General features: G+C 39.4%; 1 protein-coding gene across 4 annotated transcripts in view; it reads right to left on the bottom strand.

Annotated features, from left to right (window-relative positions):
* Positions 1-15,176, bottom strand: part of PLCB1 (phospholipase C beta 1) — a 401,169-nt gene that overhangs the window by 69,262 nt on the left and 316,731 nt on the right. For all 4 annotated transcript variants that reach the window (XM_055725798.1, XM_055725799.1, XM_055725800.1 and 1 more), the window contains exons 20-26: positions 14,975-15,139; positions 12,991-13,090; positions 10,207-10,311; positions 9,344-9,453; positions 4,225-4,357; positions 3,316-3,369; positions 1,626-1,845 (exon numbers count right to left, since the gene is read on the bottom strand). In XM_055725798.1, coding sequence (XP_055581773.1) covers positions 1,626-1,845; positions 3,316-3,369; positions 4,225-4,357; positions 9,344-9,453; positions 10,207-10,311; positions 12,991-13,090; positions 14,975-15,139 — 887 coding nt within the window. The remainder of the gene's footprint in view (positions 1-1,625; positions 1,846-3,315; positions 3,370-4,224; positions 4,358-9,343; positions 9,454-10,206; positions 10,312-12,990; positions 13,091-14,974; positions 15,140-15,176) is intronic.

Genomic DNA, 15,176 nt, shown 5'->3' with positions numbered 1-15,176 from the left:
GTGTAGAACCTGGAAGCCTGAAAACTGACAACCATTAAGGCCAGCTGAACAGTATATCATGAGCATTAAGCTCTTATTAAGCCAAATGACATTCTGTCATCAGGGAAGCGTAAATGAATAAGCTCCTTCCTAATGACAAGTTATGGCCTAAATGCCAGTCACTTACATTTAGAGGTACTATCACACTATCAGCAAGGTTGGCAGCCAGAGCATGCTTGCAGCGTTTTACTCTTATGGTCTCCTACCAAAAAGTATATAAAGTAATTTTTTTTTAATGCTCATTCACTGTCTTTGTATTTAAGAACTGCAGCTGTATCCATTTGATGTAGAAGTTAAAGGACTTTTGTGCTTATCTGATTACTTTAAAAACTAAATTATGTTCAAATGAGAATGCTGCAGTAATAGGAGAAATAAAAATTCAACTGCAACAGTCTCATTCTATATATGTGTGTATATATTCTGTCAGGAGTTAGGAACTGATCTTCATTAACATATAGTTCCTTACCATAAGAACAAGTCAGTATTTGTGGAAAGATTAAAAAGTCATAACAGTCTCTGCATTTCAAACTGATAAAGATAAACACAACTAATACCTAAACAAATAATATAAAAAGTGTATCAGCACACACAAGGAGAAAGGGCAAGGCAAGACCTAGAGAGACAGCACAGAAGGGGTATGCATGCAAAGCCAAGCAATCATTAAGAGATCTCCAGGTGGTCCGGATCAACCATCATTTAAACAGTAGCCAGATGTTAATAACTTCCAGGTCTTTCTTTCACCTAATTATGTATCTGATGCCTTCTAGTCTAGCATGAGGTTTAACAGGGCTCTAACTTGGAAACAATATTCTTCATCCCAAATTCAGAATATCCATTTTACCCATAACCACATGAGAAGACTATGTTTTGTTCCTGTTTTGACACTCGGTCTCTTCCACCACCAGACAGCACATTGTGGTGGCCCAGAGTAAACCAATTGCTTAATATGAGCAGAATGACTATGTGTGCTGGCTGCAAACACTTTTTGCTTGAAAAGGGAGCTACATTCTAAAGTTGTATTATTAAGTGTGGGACAGAAGTTTCCATGGAACCGATCCTCCTCATAAAGTAGATCAGCAAGGCAGAAGATGGGGTGCTCTGATAAAATGTGCTGAGTTGACCTGAGTAGGAAAATAAAACACTTTATCCAGGTAAGTTTCAGTTCTTTCACACTGCAGTCTGGCTCCTGAACCGTCTCAGCATGCAGGGGATATGCTCTCTCAGTTCGTCATTAAGCTCACTACCTAACCACTGGATGCTGTTGCCAGTACAGCCGAGTCACCTACCCATACCAGTGGTCTAGGGAAGGTCCCAAGATAAATATTACATACCTTCATTTACAGGGAAAGAGGTATAACATGGTGAACTACTTACCTGGCTTCTAGCAGAGAAGCAGCATATCATGGAGAGGCCTTTTCCCGAGGATTTCCGTATCAAAGGCCCTGACTTCATTTTACCTAGGAATCTTGCTGCTTTTGAGTTTTTTTCTGTGCTCTAATGTCACCTCCATAGTAACTGTCTACTATAAAAGAAGACTTGAGTAAAGATCTCCAATACCAAGAACAGGAAAGCTACGTCCAACATACCTTTTCTTACTGTCTCTTTTTGCTGTTTTTTCTAAAACTGCTCTTCGTCGCAGGTAGTCATTTTGGATTTCATTGTACTTTGCAGTGTGCTCTTTGATAAGGTCGGTGGTTTTCTTGTGGTGCCTCTTTACAAGGTCCTTCATTTCCTTGTAGTGCTTCTTCTGAAGCTTAACAAAAGACTTCTGTTGTTTTAGCTCCTCAATAGTCTGTGCTTCCACTTCTACAATGATAATAACAAAAACCACTTCAATTGTTTCACAGTTGATTTCAATCAAAAACCCAGGAGTTCCCATTAGCAGGGTGTACTGTGCTTGTTTACTGCAGGTAAGTGAAACGTGCTAGCTTAAACTAACTAAGTAGACTTATCTGGAATTAAGGTAACCAGATAGAAAATACTTTGGCAAATTTAACTGATACCAGAGTAGGAAGAGAGATGAAAGTTTAGAACACCAAGACGTGCAGCAAGATAAAAAACATGTATGTTCTCTCTTCAACTCCTTTCAGATGCAAAAGATTCCCATCAGCCCAACATACAAAACCATGATCTTAAATATGACCAGAGATCTTTCTACCCACTGTACCAACACTTCAAGTCGCCCTTCTCTCTGGATGGGCTAGCTACATAACAACATCTAGTGCCTAAACCCCCTTCACAAACAGCACTTCAGCTGGCTGCTCTCCTGCCTTGACGTGGGCACCAGCTGAAAGCATCTGTCCTGGTATCATCACAGCATCCCAGGAGAGCTTTCACTTCTCTCTTGTTGGAGACCCTGCACCACAGGAGTCATGGCCATCTGGGTGCCAGTCCAGCAAAGGACTGGTGGCTAAATGCTGAGAACTGCGTGCCAGTGCTGCCACTCCAGCGGCAGCTCTGAAGGATGTCCTGCCCTGTGAACCGAGATCACAGCTCGAGCTCAGTGTCTGCTAGCTGGAGGGAAGGGTGACTCGTATGATCGGAGATCACAGCTCTGGAAAAGCCAGACTGAAGACCCCTTCTCAGACAACAGACTGTATGAGGCCTGCAGGTATTCCCACAATCTAAGCCAGCCTCTTTTTACTGCACATGGAGGGAGGGTGAATAAGAGGCAATCAACATGCAGAATTTCATGTTGTGTCTGTTTTCCCCACCTAAATGTAGGCCTAAGCAAGATTTGGACACAGGGTGGGTTCCAATGTAGGAGAATGACTAAAAAAGAAAATGAGTTATGAAATTTGCAATCCAAACTCCAACTCCAAGCTGGAGGACATGCCTCCCAGTTGAACAGCAGGGCACTACCTAACTGACACACCAATTTGCTTAATGCAATAGTAATTTTCAGTTTTGTAGGAGCAATGGGAACACTGCAAAGCTAATGAAGATAAAATAGTTTCACTACTATTCACAATATTCAGACCAAATTTAGCTTCTGTTCTCATAATAATGCTGATATTTTGACTGTATTAGATGGTAACATCATGCTTGTGAAAGGTTATTTTTTAAAAATTCCCTGTTGGCGCCCTATTCCAAACTCATGAAACATGTGCTCAAATATTTAATAATTTCAAAGCTGAGGAAGAAAACATGGTATATATGTTTTCAGTCCTAATCACTCAAAGAAATGTCTAAACCAGATGGCCTATTTCATAAAAAATATGTTTCTCTTGACAAAAAAGTGTCACATTCTTGCAGTGTAAACCATATATTTATTACCTGTGAGGACACTCTGAATAAGATCTTCTGTCTTTGCAGGCGCTTTCACTGAACCTAGAGGTAAAAGAGAGGACTAATTCTAATTCTTTATAACAACAGCCATTGTTGTGCTTCTTGATTGCATAATAAAACATGGCAGGTGACATAGGACCTACACTAATAAGGGCATTTATTAATCATTTAATAAAACACATCTCTTGAGCAGAAGAGTAGCAACACGGGAAACAAAACTGATTCTGTGAACCAACGTAAAAAGCTAATCTTCTGAAACCCACCTGAACTTTGTTGTTTTACTTAGGAGGAGGATGTTATTGAACTCACGGATACCACTCATATGAGTCATTTAAGTGGTATTAGGCTGACAGTGCAACTGCCCTATATTATGATGTCAGTGCAAAATTTCTATATGCAAGATGAATCCAGCTCCTTGGAAGTCAGTTAGATCAAGCCTATGAAGACTGCAGTCATAAATTATAAACACTGTGGTTTAACAAGTATTTGTTAAAGAAGATATCTCAATACAAAATATATAAGTATCTAAGACTGTAATTTGTGTGTGCAATAAGATGTAACTACATGCATAAGTTAGGCATACTTGTAAAAACAATTTAAAGAGATTGCTACACTTGCAACAACAACAAAAACCTAGCAAGTTTTCTTGCTTGTAGTCAACTTCAGTTCCACCACAAAAGCAACTCCCAAATAAAGGACATTTGTATATTTGAAGAAGACTGGCTCTAACAGCCTACAAAAGTAGTGGGAAAATGTCTACCTGTTTTATGAAAACAAAACAAACAGAATCTGCCCCCTTTGTTCTTCAAACATACAGCACATGAAAAATTATTATCCAGATTTATTTTGAAGAGATGGCAATTTTTTTTGTTTTCCTTTATGTTGTTTTTATTTTACCTGGTGCTGGTTGGCTATGGACAACCTGAGTTGCTGGTTTCGGTGTAAGAGAGGCAGTGTAATTTACTCCATTTTCTGCTGGTGCTGGTCTAGGTTCATTATTAGCTTCAGATGGTGCATCTCCATGGTCAATCTGAAAATACATAATTATTTACATTACTTTTCCCAACTAACAGACTTAAAATTATTTATTTGCAGGTCTACTTCAGCTTCTTTTTTTAAAATATAATGTTGGGTGATTGTTATATATAAATCGTTCTAAAAGAAAAAGAAAAAAGATTTCCTTAAGAGCCATGGTAATCCAGGTGGTTTGTTTTTGCAGGGTAAATTTCAAGAAGAAATAGAGCATGTATTATTCTGAAAAAAGTATTTTCATTTTAAGTGGATATAACTCATCAGGGACGTTTTTCAGTACAGTATATATGAGCTGCACCAGATGTGAAATCTGTATTTTATTGAAAAGCATTGTTCTCTGCCATAAAAACCTCTCTAGAAATAATATAGAAGCTGGCATGAAAATGCTACTCAAATCCCTGCTGTGAACAAAGCATGTACACAAAACTACTTTTACATTTCAGCTACACACAGCACTATCATTATACACCATTCTTACAGAACAGAGATGTACTTCTGATTCCCAAGATCTTACATTCTTGTAATTACACTCCAAGGATAATATGTAAACAGTACCTCCATTCTGCTGCATAAATACATCTGTGGTATCCAAATATTTAAGCATTTTCCACAATTTTTTCTTTCTCTCCGGTTCCCTAAAGGCTCAGGCTTACAGCGTACATACTATGTACTGAACATTCTATAATTTTCCTTGTGACCATCAGGTTTTAAGCAAGCACTCAGCAAACAGAAGGTCATTCAAAGCAATTTTTATTTTGAAATGGCCAAGGGCCACTTCCTGCTGTCCCTGCAAGGGGCCAGTTGCCATGGTGTCTCAGGGTAGTTTTGGATTTGTTCCTTCAGCTGCTTCCATTTCACTCTTTGATGGTAATCACATTACAAGCAGAGGCAGGATACCACAGTTGTTGGGTTTTTCTCCCCTTGATTACTCCACACTTGCAAAATATCAGCCTGCACTGCATCAACAGAGGCAAAATACATTTTGATCTGTTTTGTGCTGCTCCTGCTGCTGATTTCCTTCATCTTGGCCCTGACAACATACTGTATACTTCAAAAGGATTTCTGTTTCAACAGCATATTTCCACCAAAATTATATGAGAGTGATACTGTAGTCAGAAACATGATGCACTTGAAAACCAATGCCAACAACTTCATTTATATCAAGCAGAGATGACTGCAATAAGAGAAGGAAAAACATGATCTAGCCAACATTTATGACAGTAGGATAATGTGACTGGCAAAAGCTGTAGCTGTGACAAACACACAGAGACATGGTTATGCCCTCAATTCTCCTTAAAACAAACTCCTCACAGGATGCAATTCATTAGTTTGATAAAAAACAATGTTAGCTATACAGATCATCAACATTTAGTACTAATAAAGCTAGAATTCCTAACTTCTGGCAAGTCTCTGCCCCAGAAGTCATTGCATGGGAAAGTGGGTATTATCTCCTTTTTTTGCGACTAGGTTTGTATGTGGTGTGAAATGCTGCATCACAGCTTGTTGAGAAACTATTAATATAGCCTGTCAGTTTTGGACATAAAACATCTGCTTTCAGAAACTAAAGCAGAAATGTGAGACAGGATCAGGAAGTGAATAAAGAGTAATTTTCACTATATCAAGCAATCTAATCTCATTAAAAAGCACTTTCTCTTCTCATAATTCATCACGCAGAATGCTAAAGTAAACATTTTTCCTTAGTGGAGAATATTTTAGGCTCTTTTTAAAACATGATGTAATCCAGCCTTATGATTTATAGTTTAAATATTCACAGAAAATGGTTTGTGTTCCACATATTGCCAAGTCTTTTGCAAGACAGTATTTATTTACTAAGTAGAAAGATGCATACCCATACAGGTATGTAACTCTATGGTCTATTTTTATTTCTACAGACAAAAGGAGCTGCAATGTATTGGGGCTGGGAGATCTCCTCTGTGCTGCACTGTTAACTAGGTGGGCAGTTCTGAAGTCAGTTTGCCTCTATCCTCCTTGGCAAAGTATAAGCAAGTGCAAGCAAGGTCTCCCTATAAGTGTTGCATCAACCTGATTTCCATTATTGTAACTTGGTGTGAACATGGTTTGCAAAATTATGTGTGAATTTTCATTTTAAATAGTGGTATCAGATATACTAAGTGCAGCTGCTCTCCTAGAGGTATTTTCATTTACTTTCCGTATAAAAATAACTCTACTTTACCAAAGAAGGCAACTGGCTTCATTTGATTTATATCCTGGCATGCAAAACAATAGTCTCCATTTTAACACTGTTTTATGGGTAGAAACAACAGGTCAGATGTGCTGCTGCTTCCATGTCAGACACGTGAGTAGCAAGGGCTCCTGACTCCCTGACTCTGCAGTGGGAATTAACACACGGCTCCAGGGACATTACACCAGCAGGGACAGTCAAAATGTATTTTACTCTGGCTAGCTTTTCCTAGATCCCTACGTGCTTCTGCTGCCATGACTGTGAGGGTGAAAACATACAAACTAGTTACATCAATCTATTTTAGGCTGGAATTAATTCACCCCATGGAACTCTCTGCACATTTCTATAGCTTATGCCTCCTGTCTGTACAGGACATCAGGCAGGGGAAGAGAAGGCAACCTCCATGCTCATAAATATTTACAACATTTTCAGATGAGTACAGCTAAAAGTGCAAAACCCACACTGCAGGTATTATAATGCTGCCAATGCTACTCCAAAACAAAAAAATCGCTGTTCTAAGGCCAGGCTGGAAAGCAAGAACTGACCAGAAAGCTAAAGGTAGGAATTCATGTTACACTTATGATGGGAACATTGCATATGAATACAGAAAAGATGCTGTAATTTGAAGCCTAAAGAAAGGCTAATTTATCTGTTCAAAATAATTCACTATTAGGTAGCTTATTAGATTTTTTTTTTCTTTTCTTTTTGCAAAAGCTTAGGAAACTTCTTACAGAGATGCAGTTTAAACTTGTGGGTAGCAGAGACAAAACCCCCTATTTTCCTCTTGCAGCTGCAAGAACCCAGCTCAGATAAAAAAATGCGTGTGGGAGAGAAAGAGGTGTGCGGAGGTGCAATCTGTGCTAGGACACAGCACTGCCTTGCACACAAACATTCATAGTGTGCAAATTTGAAGCTGTACGTAGGAAAACTGAATCCAGGTGCATTTATGTGTACATTTCTGGCAAACATGCTTGGGTTTGTTTAGCTATGTTGCCAGTGAATATACTTGCCATTATTCACTGACACAATTCTCATGGGCCAATGTAAGTGAACAAAACGATCAGCCCGGCCGACTGGTGAAGAAAATGTTATCATCACATAACATCACCAGGAAAGCTGAGATTCCCAAGTACAGATCAGCTGCCAAGTATCCTGCCCAGAATGGGCATTTATAAATAGAAGGTAACAACGGTGTACTGCATCTAACTGAATGGTTATACATTTTTACCAAATGCACCATTACAATCGTTACAGTTTTCTTTTAAAAAATATTTCTCTGCTATTCCAAAACAAGATCCTTAATCCTATGAGATTTCAAGCTCCCTGACATATGGTAGCACTACTTGAGCACTAGAGTTCATCTTTCCTACTTCCCATTTGCTTGAGAAGATACTCTGTGACAGAATTTTTCTAACTAACAAATAACCCTGTACAGACCAGGAAAAACCGTACTTTTGAAAAAGTAAAAATGACCTCTAAGGTATTTAAAGGATTATCTCAAAAAAAGACTTTGCTATTAAAATAGAATCTCATGTGTAGAGTGTCCTAGATAAATGTCTAAGATACTACTGAGCATTTCACAGTGTCCTCATTCAGCCGAACTTGTGACACTGCACAAAGAGTAAATTGTTGGCCACTGAATCGTAATGACTTTCACTCATCTGGTCTGCTTTGGGAATGTATTCTTGGTTACAAAATCTAGTTCAATGAGCTTTTGCACATCTGAGAATTGAAGACAGACACGAGAGCTGAGGGCAGTTTAGGATTATAAAGCACTTCTCCATCTTCGCTGCAGACCCGTACTGAGTGCCTTTTGATTCACATGATGTGCCCAATATCTGACACAAGCAATCTTTAAAAGACATGGTTGATATTTTCAGACATTTCTAGAAGACGTCCCAATAACAATGTCTGGAACAGAGAGACTGAATGTTTGAACATGCACAGAGTTTACCAGAAACCAAAGCTGAACTGCCATTACTCTCAATTATGCTCAAAATAATACCTACGCATTTGTATGCACGACACCTCCAATTATACAGAAAAATGGGGTTTACAGGTTAGTCCATAGGTAACCACATATACCGAACAACTGGAAATGTGGCTCCCATAGATTTCAGGTAAGATAGAATAGGCCTGAACATTTATTCATTTTATGGTCTCCTCCCTCTTCATCTCTGTTCCTAAGATCTATGAAGGGTCGGATCAGTTGACCTCCAAAGGTCCCCTCCCATCTAAATTATTGTACAGTTATACCGGGTGTCTTTAGGGCATGTTTGCTCACAGAGAATGTATAGACACATCATAATCAGAGACAAATGAATGTTTCTGAACAGAATAGAACCTCCAGAAACAGAGCCTGAAGTTCTGGAAAATTTGTAATATTTTCAGAAAAAGCTACTGACACAAAATTGTCTTTTTACTAAGATGAACTTCAGCATCTCACTGGAAAACAACAGGCAATGACTCAAGAAGATTTCATTTAATACATAACAAAGTTGCAAATCAGCATACACATAATGTGGTTTTTCATTCAACATTCAGCATCTCTCTGCCTCTGAAGAGTAACGTGCTCCATGCACAACATGCTGCATTCAAGGAAACTACACACACAGTGCAATGCCTTTTAGCTGTAATGTACCCTAGACTCATTCTGGGTGAGGTGTTTACAGGTGTTCAAGTAATCAACACGTACAGTTCCCAGGGACTTCCAATATTTGTCAAAATAGGTGCTTTTAAATACTGTAACTTAATTTGGAGAGACTCTGAAACCTCCCTTACCTCTTTCTTTACCTCTTCTTCATCTTCCAGAGTCAGTGCAGCCAGTTGCTTAGCTCTCTGCTCCATCAAGTTGACATATCTGATTGGATTGGATAAGGCCTCGATCACATCTAGAAACATAGCAAATACTTCAGTTTCAAACCCCTTATGTTATGGTTCCAGTGCTCCTCAGGTTTGAAGAGAGTAATTTTCATACAGGTTTGCTTCTGATAGGTACTCCTAGGTGATAGGAACAACAGCGGAGGGGACTACACCATCATGCAAAAATACTCTAACCCAAACCTTCTTTGAGTTTGTGCTTGGGTCTCATAGATGTGCTTTTTCTGCACAGGGTTTTTTGATAGATCTTCAAAGCTTACAGCATCAGCCAGCTAGGATCTGGCTTCACATGAGGCACAGAGAAGCATTAGTAAGAAAACTACTTAAAAAAAATTTCAAAATAGCTATACAAACCACTGTTTTCACTGAAGATGCACAGTATGGTCTTTAAACTTATCCTTGTTTAGAGCTGATTCCAAGATAAAATGCCCTATGTTAAACATGGCACTTTCCTCAGGAAACAATTACACACTACTGTGTCATGTAAGTCTCATTTATGTTTCAATGGCAAATACCTGGGGTATTTCCTCCTTTAGAGTCATACAAGGCCTGCTGAAAATAAAAGAGTTGGCCTTAATCCTAAACCTCAGGCAGGTCCCTGTAAATCGGGCCTTCTTGTATGAGTGGTAAGACATAACAATCCATCAGATACAGAGGTTTGCGTACAGGACTGTTACCCCAATATGGCAAGTCATCTACACCACATTCATTTTGCGCTTCATTTAACTTTTATATTTCCCACTTGGAAAATGCCACAGAATTACCTGCATAAGTATCAGGTACATAGTCTTTCACCTCTATGTACACAAAGAGGGCTGGCAGTGTCAAAGGTTGGTTCCTCTCATTCCTCAAACAGATGTAGTGGTAGCCTGCAAAATAAGAAACAACCAGTTCAGAGCATAAGCTCTTCCATAGGCATTGCCAATGTAATTGTGTTCTCATTTGCTATTTATAGTGTGGCTCCAACTGAGCAAGCAACCCCAGGGACCTCTGGTAGGGAAAGATTTACCCGAAGGGTTTCAGAGATAAGTATACAGACAAAGGACTGTTAGAAAGGCATGTGATGCTGCAGTTTAATACAATATTTTCCCTTTATTTTTACATCTGCAAATAATGCTAAAAATTGTCATTTATATAATTTTTGGTGCATTCTAATTTATTACCTGTAGCTGGAATATTTTTTTTTCCAGTTCCGTAGCTCTTTCTTAGTTTTCAAAAGTGACTGTTGTGGTATTCAGGAAACTGAACAGCCAAGCAAAACTGAGACGCAACACAATATCTCATTTAAAAAATAGATAATGTAGCACTCCATCTACAAAGTGTGTGTGCGTATGTATGAAACCTATCATGTGACCAACCTAATAAATAGATCTGAAAAAGAGTATTTTCAGACTGTTTTGAAAACTGCCTGTCCTGTAAGAGCAAGGGCACACACTACAGTGCAAGTTAACTTAGCCAAGCTGAGACACCAGAGACAGCACAGCCCAAAACCCTTTCTCCCACCCAACTACCACCATCTCCTGCTCTTTCTCTTGTTCACTGACACTTCTCTGACTTTGTAGATGGGCAGCTCAGTGAGCTAAACTCCAGAAAAAGCAAGCTTCAGAAACTGCGAAAAGTCTTCCACCAATTTAGCTCTCCAAAATGCCTCACTGTAAGGTCAGACATATTAATCCCAATTTAAAGACCGTGATGGAAGTGTATGGGCAGGAATGAGAGAAAACAACCTCGTACAGCTGCAAAGCTGCATCCTCTGCCTCACAGGCCGGTGCCCGTCACACCACGACTGAAGCTGTTCTAAGGCATGATTATGGAGCTGCACACACAGGTAGCACCAGGATACAAGTCATGAGCAGGATGCACTTATCTGGGGGGATTCTCACTTGGTTGATGTGAACAACTCCAGCTCCAAGTCACAGTTAAATCCTTGCTTTAGGAATACTGGTAATTCTGTGGGTTTGGGTGATAGTATGACACAGTTTTCAATTATGTCTCAGAAAAGAGAGCAATTACATATTATAGAGGTCCTCTCAAGCTCCTCCAGCAAATTTTCAGCACGTACATGAATGAAAATCAACATGCTGTTCTCCATCACATGCTGTAAAATAATGATTCCTGGAGTCAAAAGGACAGAAGATAGGCTTGTGGGTAAAAGCTCTCAGAAGTCCTTGTACAATTTAACACAGTGGCCTTTGTTCTAAAAAGCACAAGCTTGAAAGCAAGTCCATGATTCAGTGCTCTGCTGAATGGACTCCATGTCGCATGAAGGGCAAGTGCCATGAAAGGGGACCAGATGTGGTAAGAACCCACTTTCACAAGTGGAGGAAAATCCCTCACAATCCCCTTTCTCCTCCCCAATCACCTATCTTCCTCTGGAGCTTGGCAGATCCTCCATGAGACAATTATATTCATTAAGCCAGCAGAAAATGCAGCTGGCATAAAAAAGTTGAGGTTTCTGCTGGATTGATAAACTGAGTTTGTGCGTGAAAATGGTGTGGAGATTGGCAGAGCTGGCAATAATAGAATGGCTATGGATGTGTGGCCAGCAGTAGGGTAGAGAAAAGGGAAGGTGGAGGGAAAAAGAAATGACAACCAGTGAGGAAATCCTGGAGCAGTGAGGTGCCCAGCAGCCACCTCCCATGGTCAGCCTGTTTGCACCTGCAGTGAGGCCATGCAACCCACACCAGCTAAGACAAAACTGCTTGGAGCTCAGAAGATCCCTGACATCATCTGCCACAAGAGAAGGGACTGATTTATACATTACCTGAGATCAGGTCTTCAGAAATAATATGGACAACAATTGTTAGATACAGGGACATGAATTTTGTGCTACTGCTGGGACTGGCTAGATAAGGTACAGCATAGATATATTCTTCCTTTTCCAGTGTGAGTGACGCTGGGAGCATGTTTATGGCCCATATGCTTGCCCTAATTTAATTTCCTGCCCCCGCCCCGGAAAAGCTGGCACTGAAGTCAAACACTTCTCTTGTTCACAATGCCAATGTCATTGCATCTTTCTGAAACATGATCTCTAAGTCTCTGGCCCGGAAAATAAGGGCCGGGTTGTTGCATAAGGCAATTTCAGTTAAGTGGCCACTAATTATAATAGAAATAATAATACGAATAATAATACGATTTAGAAGAGACCAGTAATGATACATTTTTTTTCTTAAATTTTCAGCAATGAAGATGAAAGTAATTTTGGGTTGATTTAAAGGTGTTACAGAGATACAACAGCTTGCATGTAGGTCAGTCCTTCCATGCATGTAAAAATTACATTAGAGGAGCACATTTTGCTTTCATTTCCAGCTATCTCCCATTCTCACAGAGATGACATCAAAACTGGCTGTTGCTGCCCTCTTTCCTCTTACAAGTGTACAATTTAGCTGCTGAAATATGGTGTTTTCCTTTTCACAGTTGAGATAGATTATTCAAATCCCCAGTTGCTATAAATCTGCAGAGTGGCTGCTGATTTACAGCAGTTGAGATTTGGGCTTGCTCTTTCTTTTCACTACACAATGTCTGTCTCAATGGAAAAAATGGTGTACCTGGTCGAATTGCTGAGACTGGTAATATCCGATGACCAATAAATTTCCCTCCTTCTTCATACACTGCTAGCCTCAAACATGCCAGGGAAGGTAAAACGACCTAGAAGGCAATATTGTTGCATTATTAACTTTCTGCTCTGAATGAAACAGTTCCTTTCATAGGCTACAGGGCGGACAAAAAGTTCAGTCCAGCAGACAGTAACATCTACACATCCATATGAAAGTCTTACTCATGAACAAGAGGTCAGGGTGTACACCTGTGTGTCAAAATAACTCTCATAGAAACATTTTTCAATCAAGAAACTTGAGGTGGGACATGTGCATAATATGTTGAACCCAGTAATTTGACCCTGTATTTTCAACATGATACAAGGAACTATGTCAGCTCAACTCCTATCACACTTGAATTCTGCTGTTTTCTGCTTATTACTCACACCCTGGATGGTTTTTTTTTTCCTTCTGTGTTTGGGCCAACAGGATTACTTACTACTAAGAAAAGTCACTGAAAGGCATATTAATGTTGAAAACTCAACAAGGAACTCAACCAGTTTTGCACTGTGAATGTATGAATTACATGAACAATGCCAACCCCAGCAGAATTTTCCAGTGCTGCAGCATACACACTGGCTGGGCTAAAGAGGTTTAATCAGGCAGGGCGTTTACTAACATTGGATGTTTTCTTGGCACTACATAAGAAGGAAGGCCAAACAGTGAAAAAAAACCCCCACGAAATCAGAAAAGATTACTAAACTCTATCAAGATAAAAATATTTAATATTATTTTAAAAAATATGTAGTATAATTAATCTAATTTCCTTAATTAATGCAAATATACACACAAATACACATATTTTTAACGTGGGCACAGATATGCATTTTTTTCAGAACATATGCTAAACTTTCTCTAGACAATGAAAGGAAAGAGGGGAAAAAAAAAAGCAAAAAAAGCGCAACAGTCCCAAACTAAGAGCTTCTCTAATTTATTTTCAACATTACTAAAAATAGTAATCTATGCTTCTCCAAGCACAGAGGCAGTTGGGCATGATCGTTAACTAAATAAAGAAATGAAGTACACTAATTAGAAGTTCATTACAGAAGAAAAATACTAGCTATGTTTCCAAACTTAAGCTCTGGCAGGCTGCCAAAGGAAAGTCATTCAGAAGGCCAAATATTCAGGGAAAAGGGCTGTGCTCACTAGAAAGCAGGGCTGCAAGTACCAATTGTAAAAACATCTCTGTGAGCTACATTTGCTGAGAGAAATATGAAAGAAATTGTTTGTAAAACACGTGGACTCAAGATCCACTTAACCACAGCACCCAGTAAGCAAAACCCAGAGACTTAAAAAACTGGCTGTGAGTTGCACAATCCTAAAACATGCTCAGTATTTTCTGCTCTTTCAAAGTTTAGAGAATTGAGTCTAAGTAATATTGTTCAAATTGCACGAGTAACTCAGGAGCCTACGTCTCAATTCAAGTGGATGGGATATATGTGGTTTCACCACCTAGGTTGTATTTATATAGCAAAATCTAGTGCTAAGCAGAGATAAGGAATTGCTAGCTTGGACAGCCAGATTGTTCTAGCTGTATTCACATCACCTTGCTCACAGGTTAACGGGGGGCTGTTCCGCCAAGGCAAAACTCCACGGTAATTCAGCTAAACTGTTGCTGGGATCTGCGCTTGCTTGTTCATAGCATGGCGTTGCACTGTGCCGTGCAGGCGAGTCTATTGGCATGTCTGCTGCTTCCAGCTGTGTCAGTGAAACGATCAAGGTGACTTTAAACTCATTTATTTTAGCAGGAGCTGGCACAACTACAGTAGCAGAATTACACCAAAAGTGGTTAACAAGAAACAGTTCAAGAAATAACTATTTAGAATATCTTTCCTTCTAACAAATGCAAAGTTTCAGTAAACCACTGTGGAATTTCCCTGCTGGACAGTGAGAAAACAAGCACAAAACACATTTGGGATGCAATTGTTACACTGACCTTCTTAAACACTATGGTTTCCTCTTCCCAGATGGGATTAACGGCATTGCCTTGAGAGGTCTTGGTCTTCAAAGCTTTTCTTCTTGTATCCACAGGCAGGCCAAACATGTCGACTTCTACGTAGGTACCGACTTTTTTATCAGAAAGAAACTGACCTGAAATTATCTAAAACCAAACCAAAGAAGATTACTACAGACTGCTT

Source organism: Falco cherrug, chromosome 13 (genome assembly GCF_023634085.1).
Source record: "Falco cherrug isolate bFalChe1 chromosome 13, bFalChe1.pri, whole genome shotgun sequence".
Lineage (NCBI taxonomy): Eukaryota > Metazoa > Chordata > Aves > Falconiformes > Falconidae > Falco > Falco cherrug.
The sequence above is the reverse complement of the archived record's forward strand: the minus strand, read 5'-3'. Positions and strand labels throughout refer to the sequence as shown.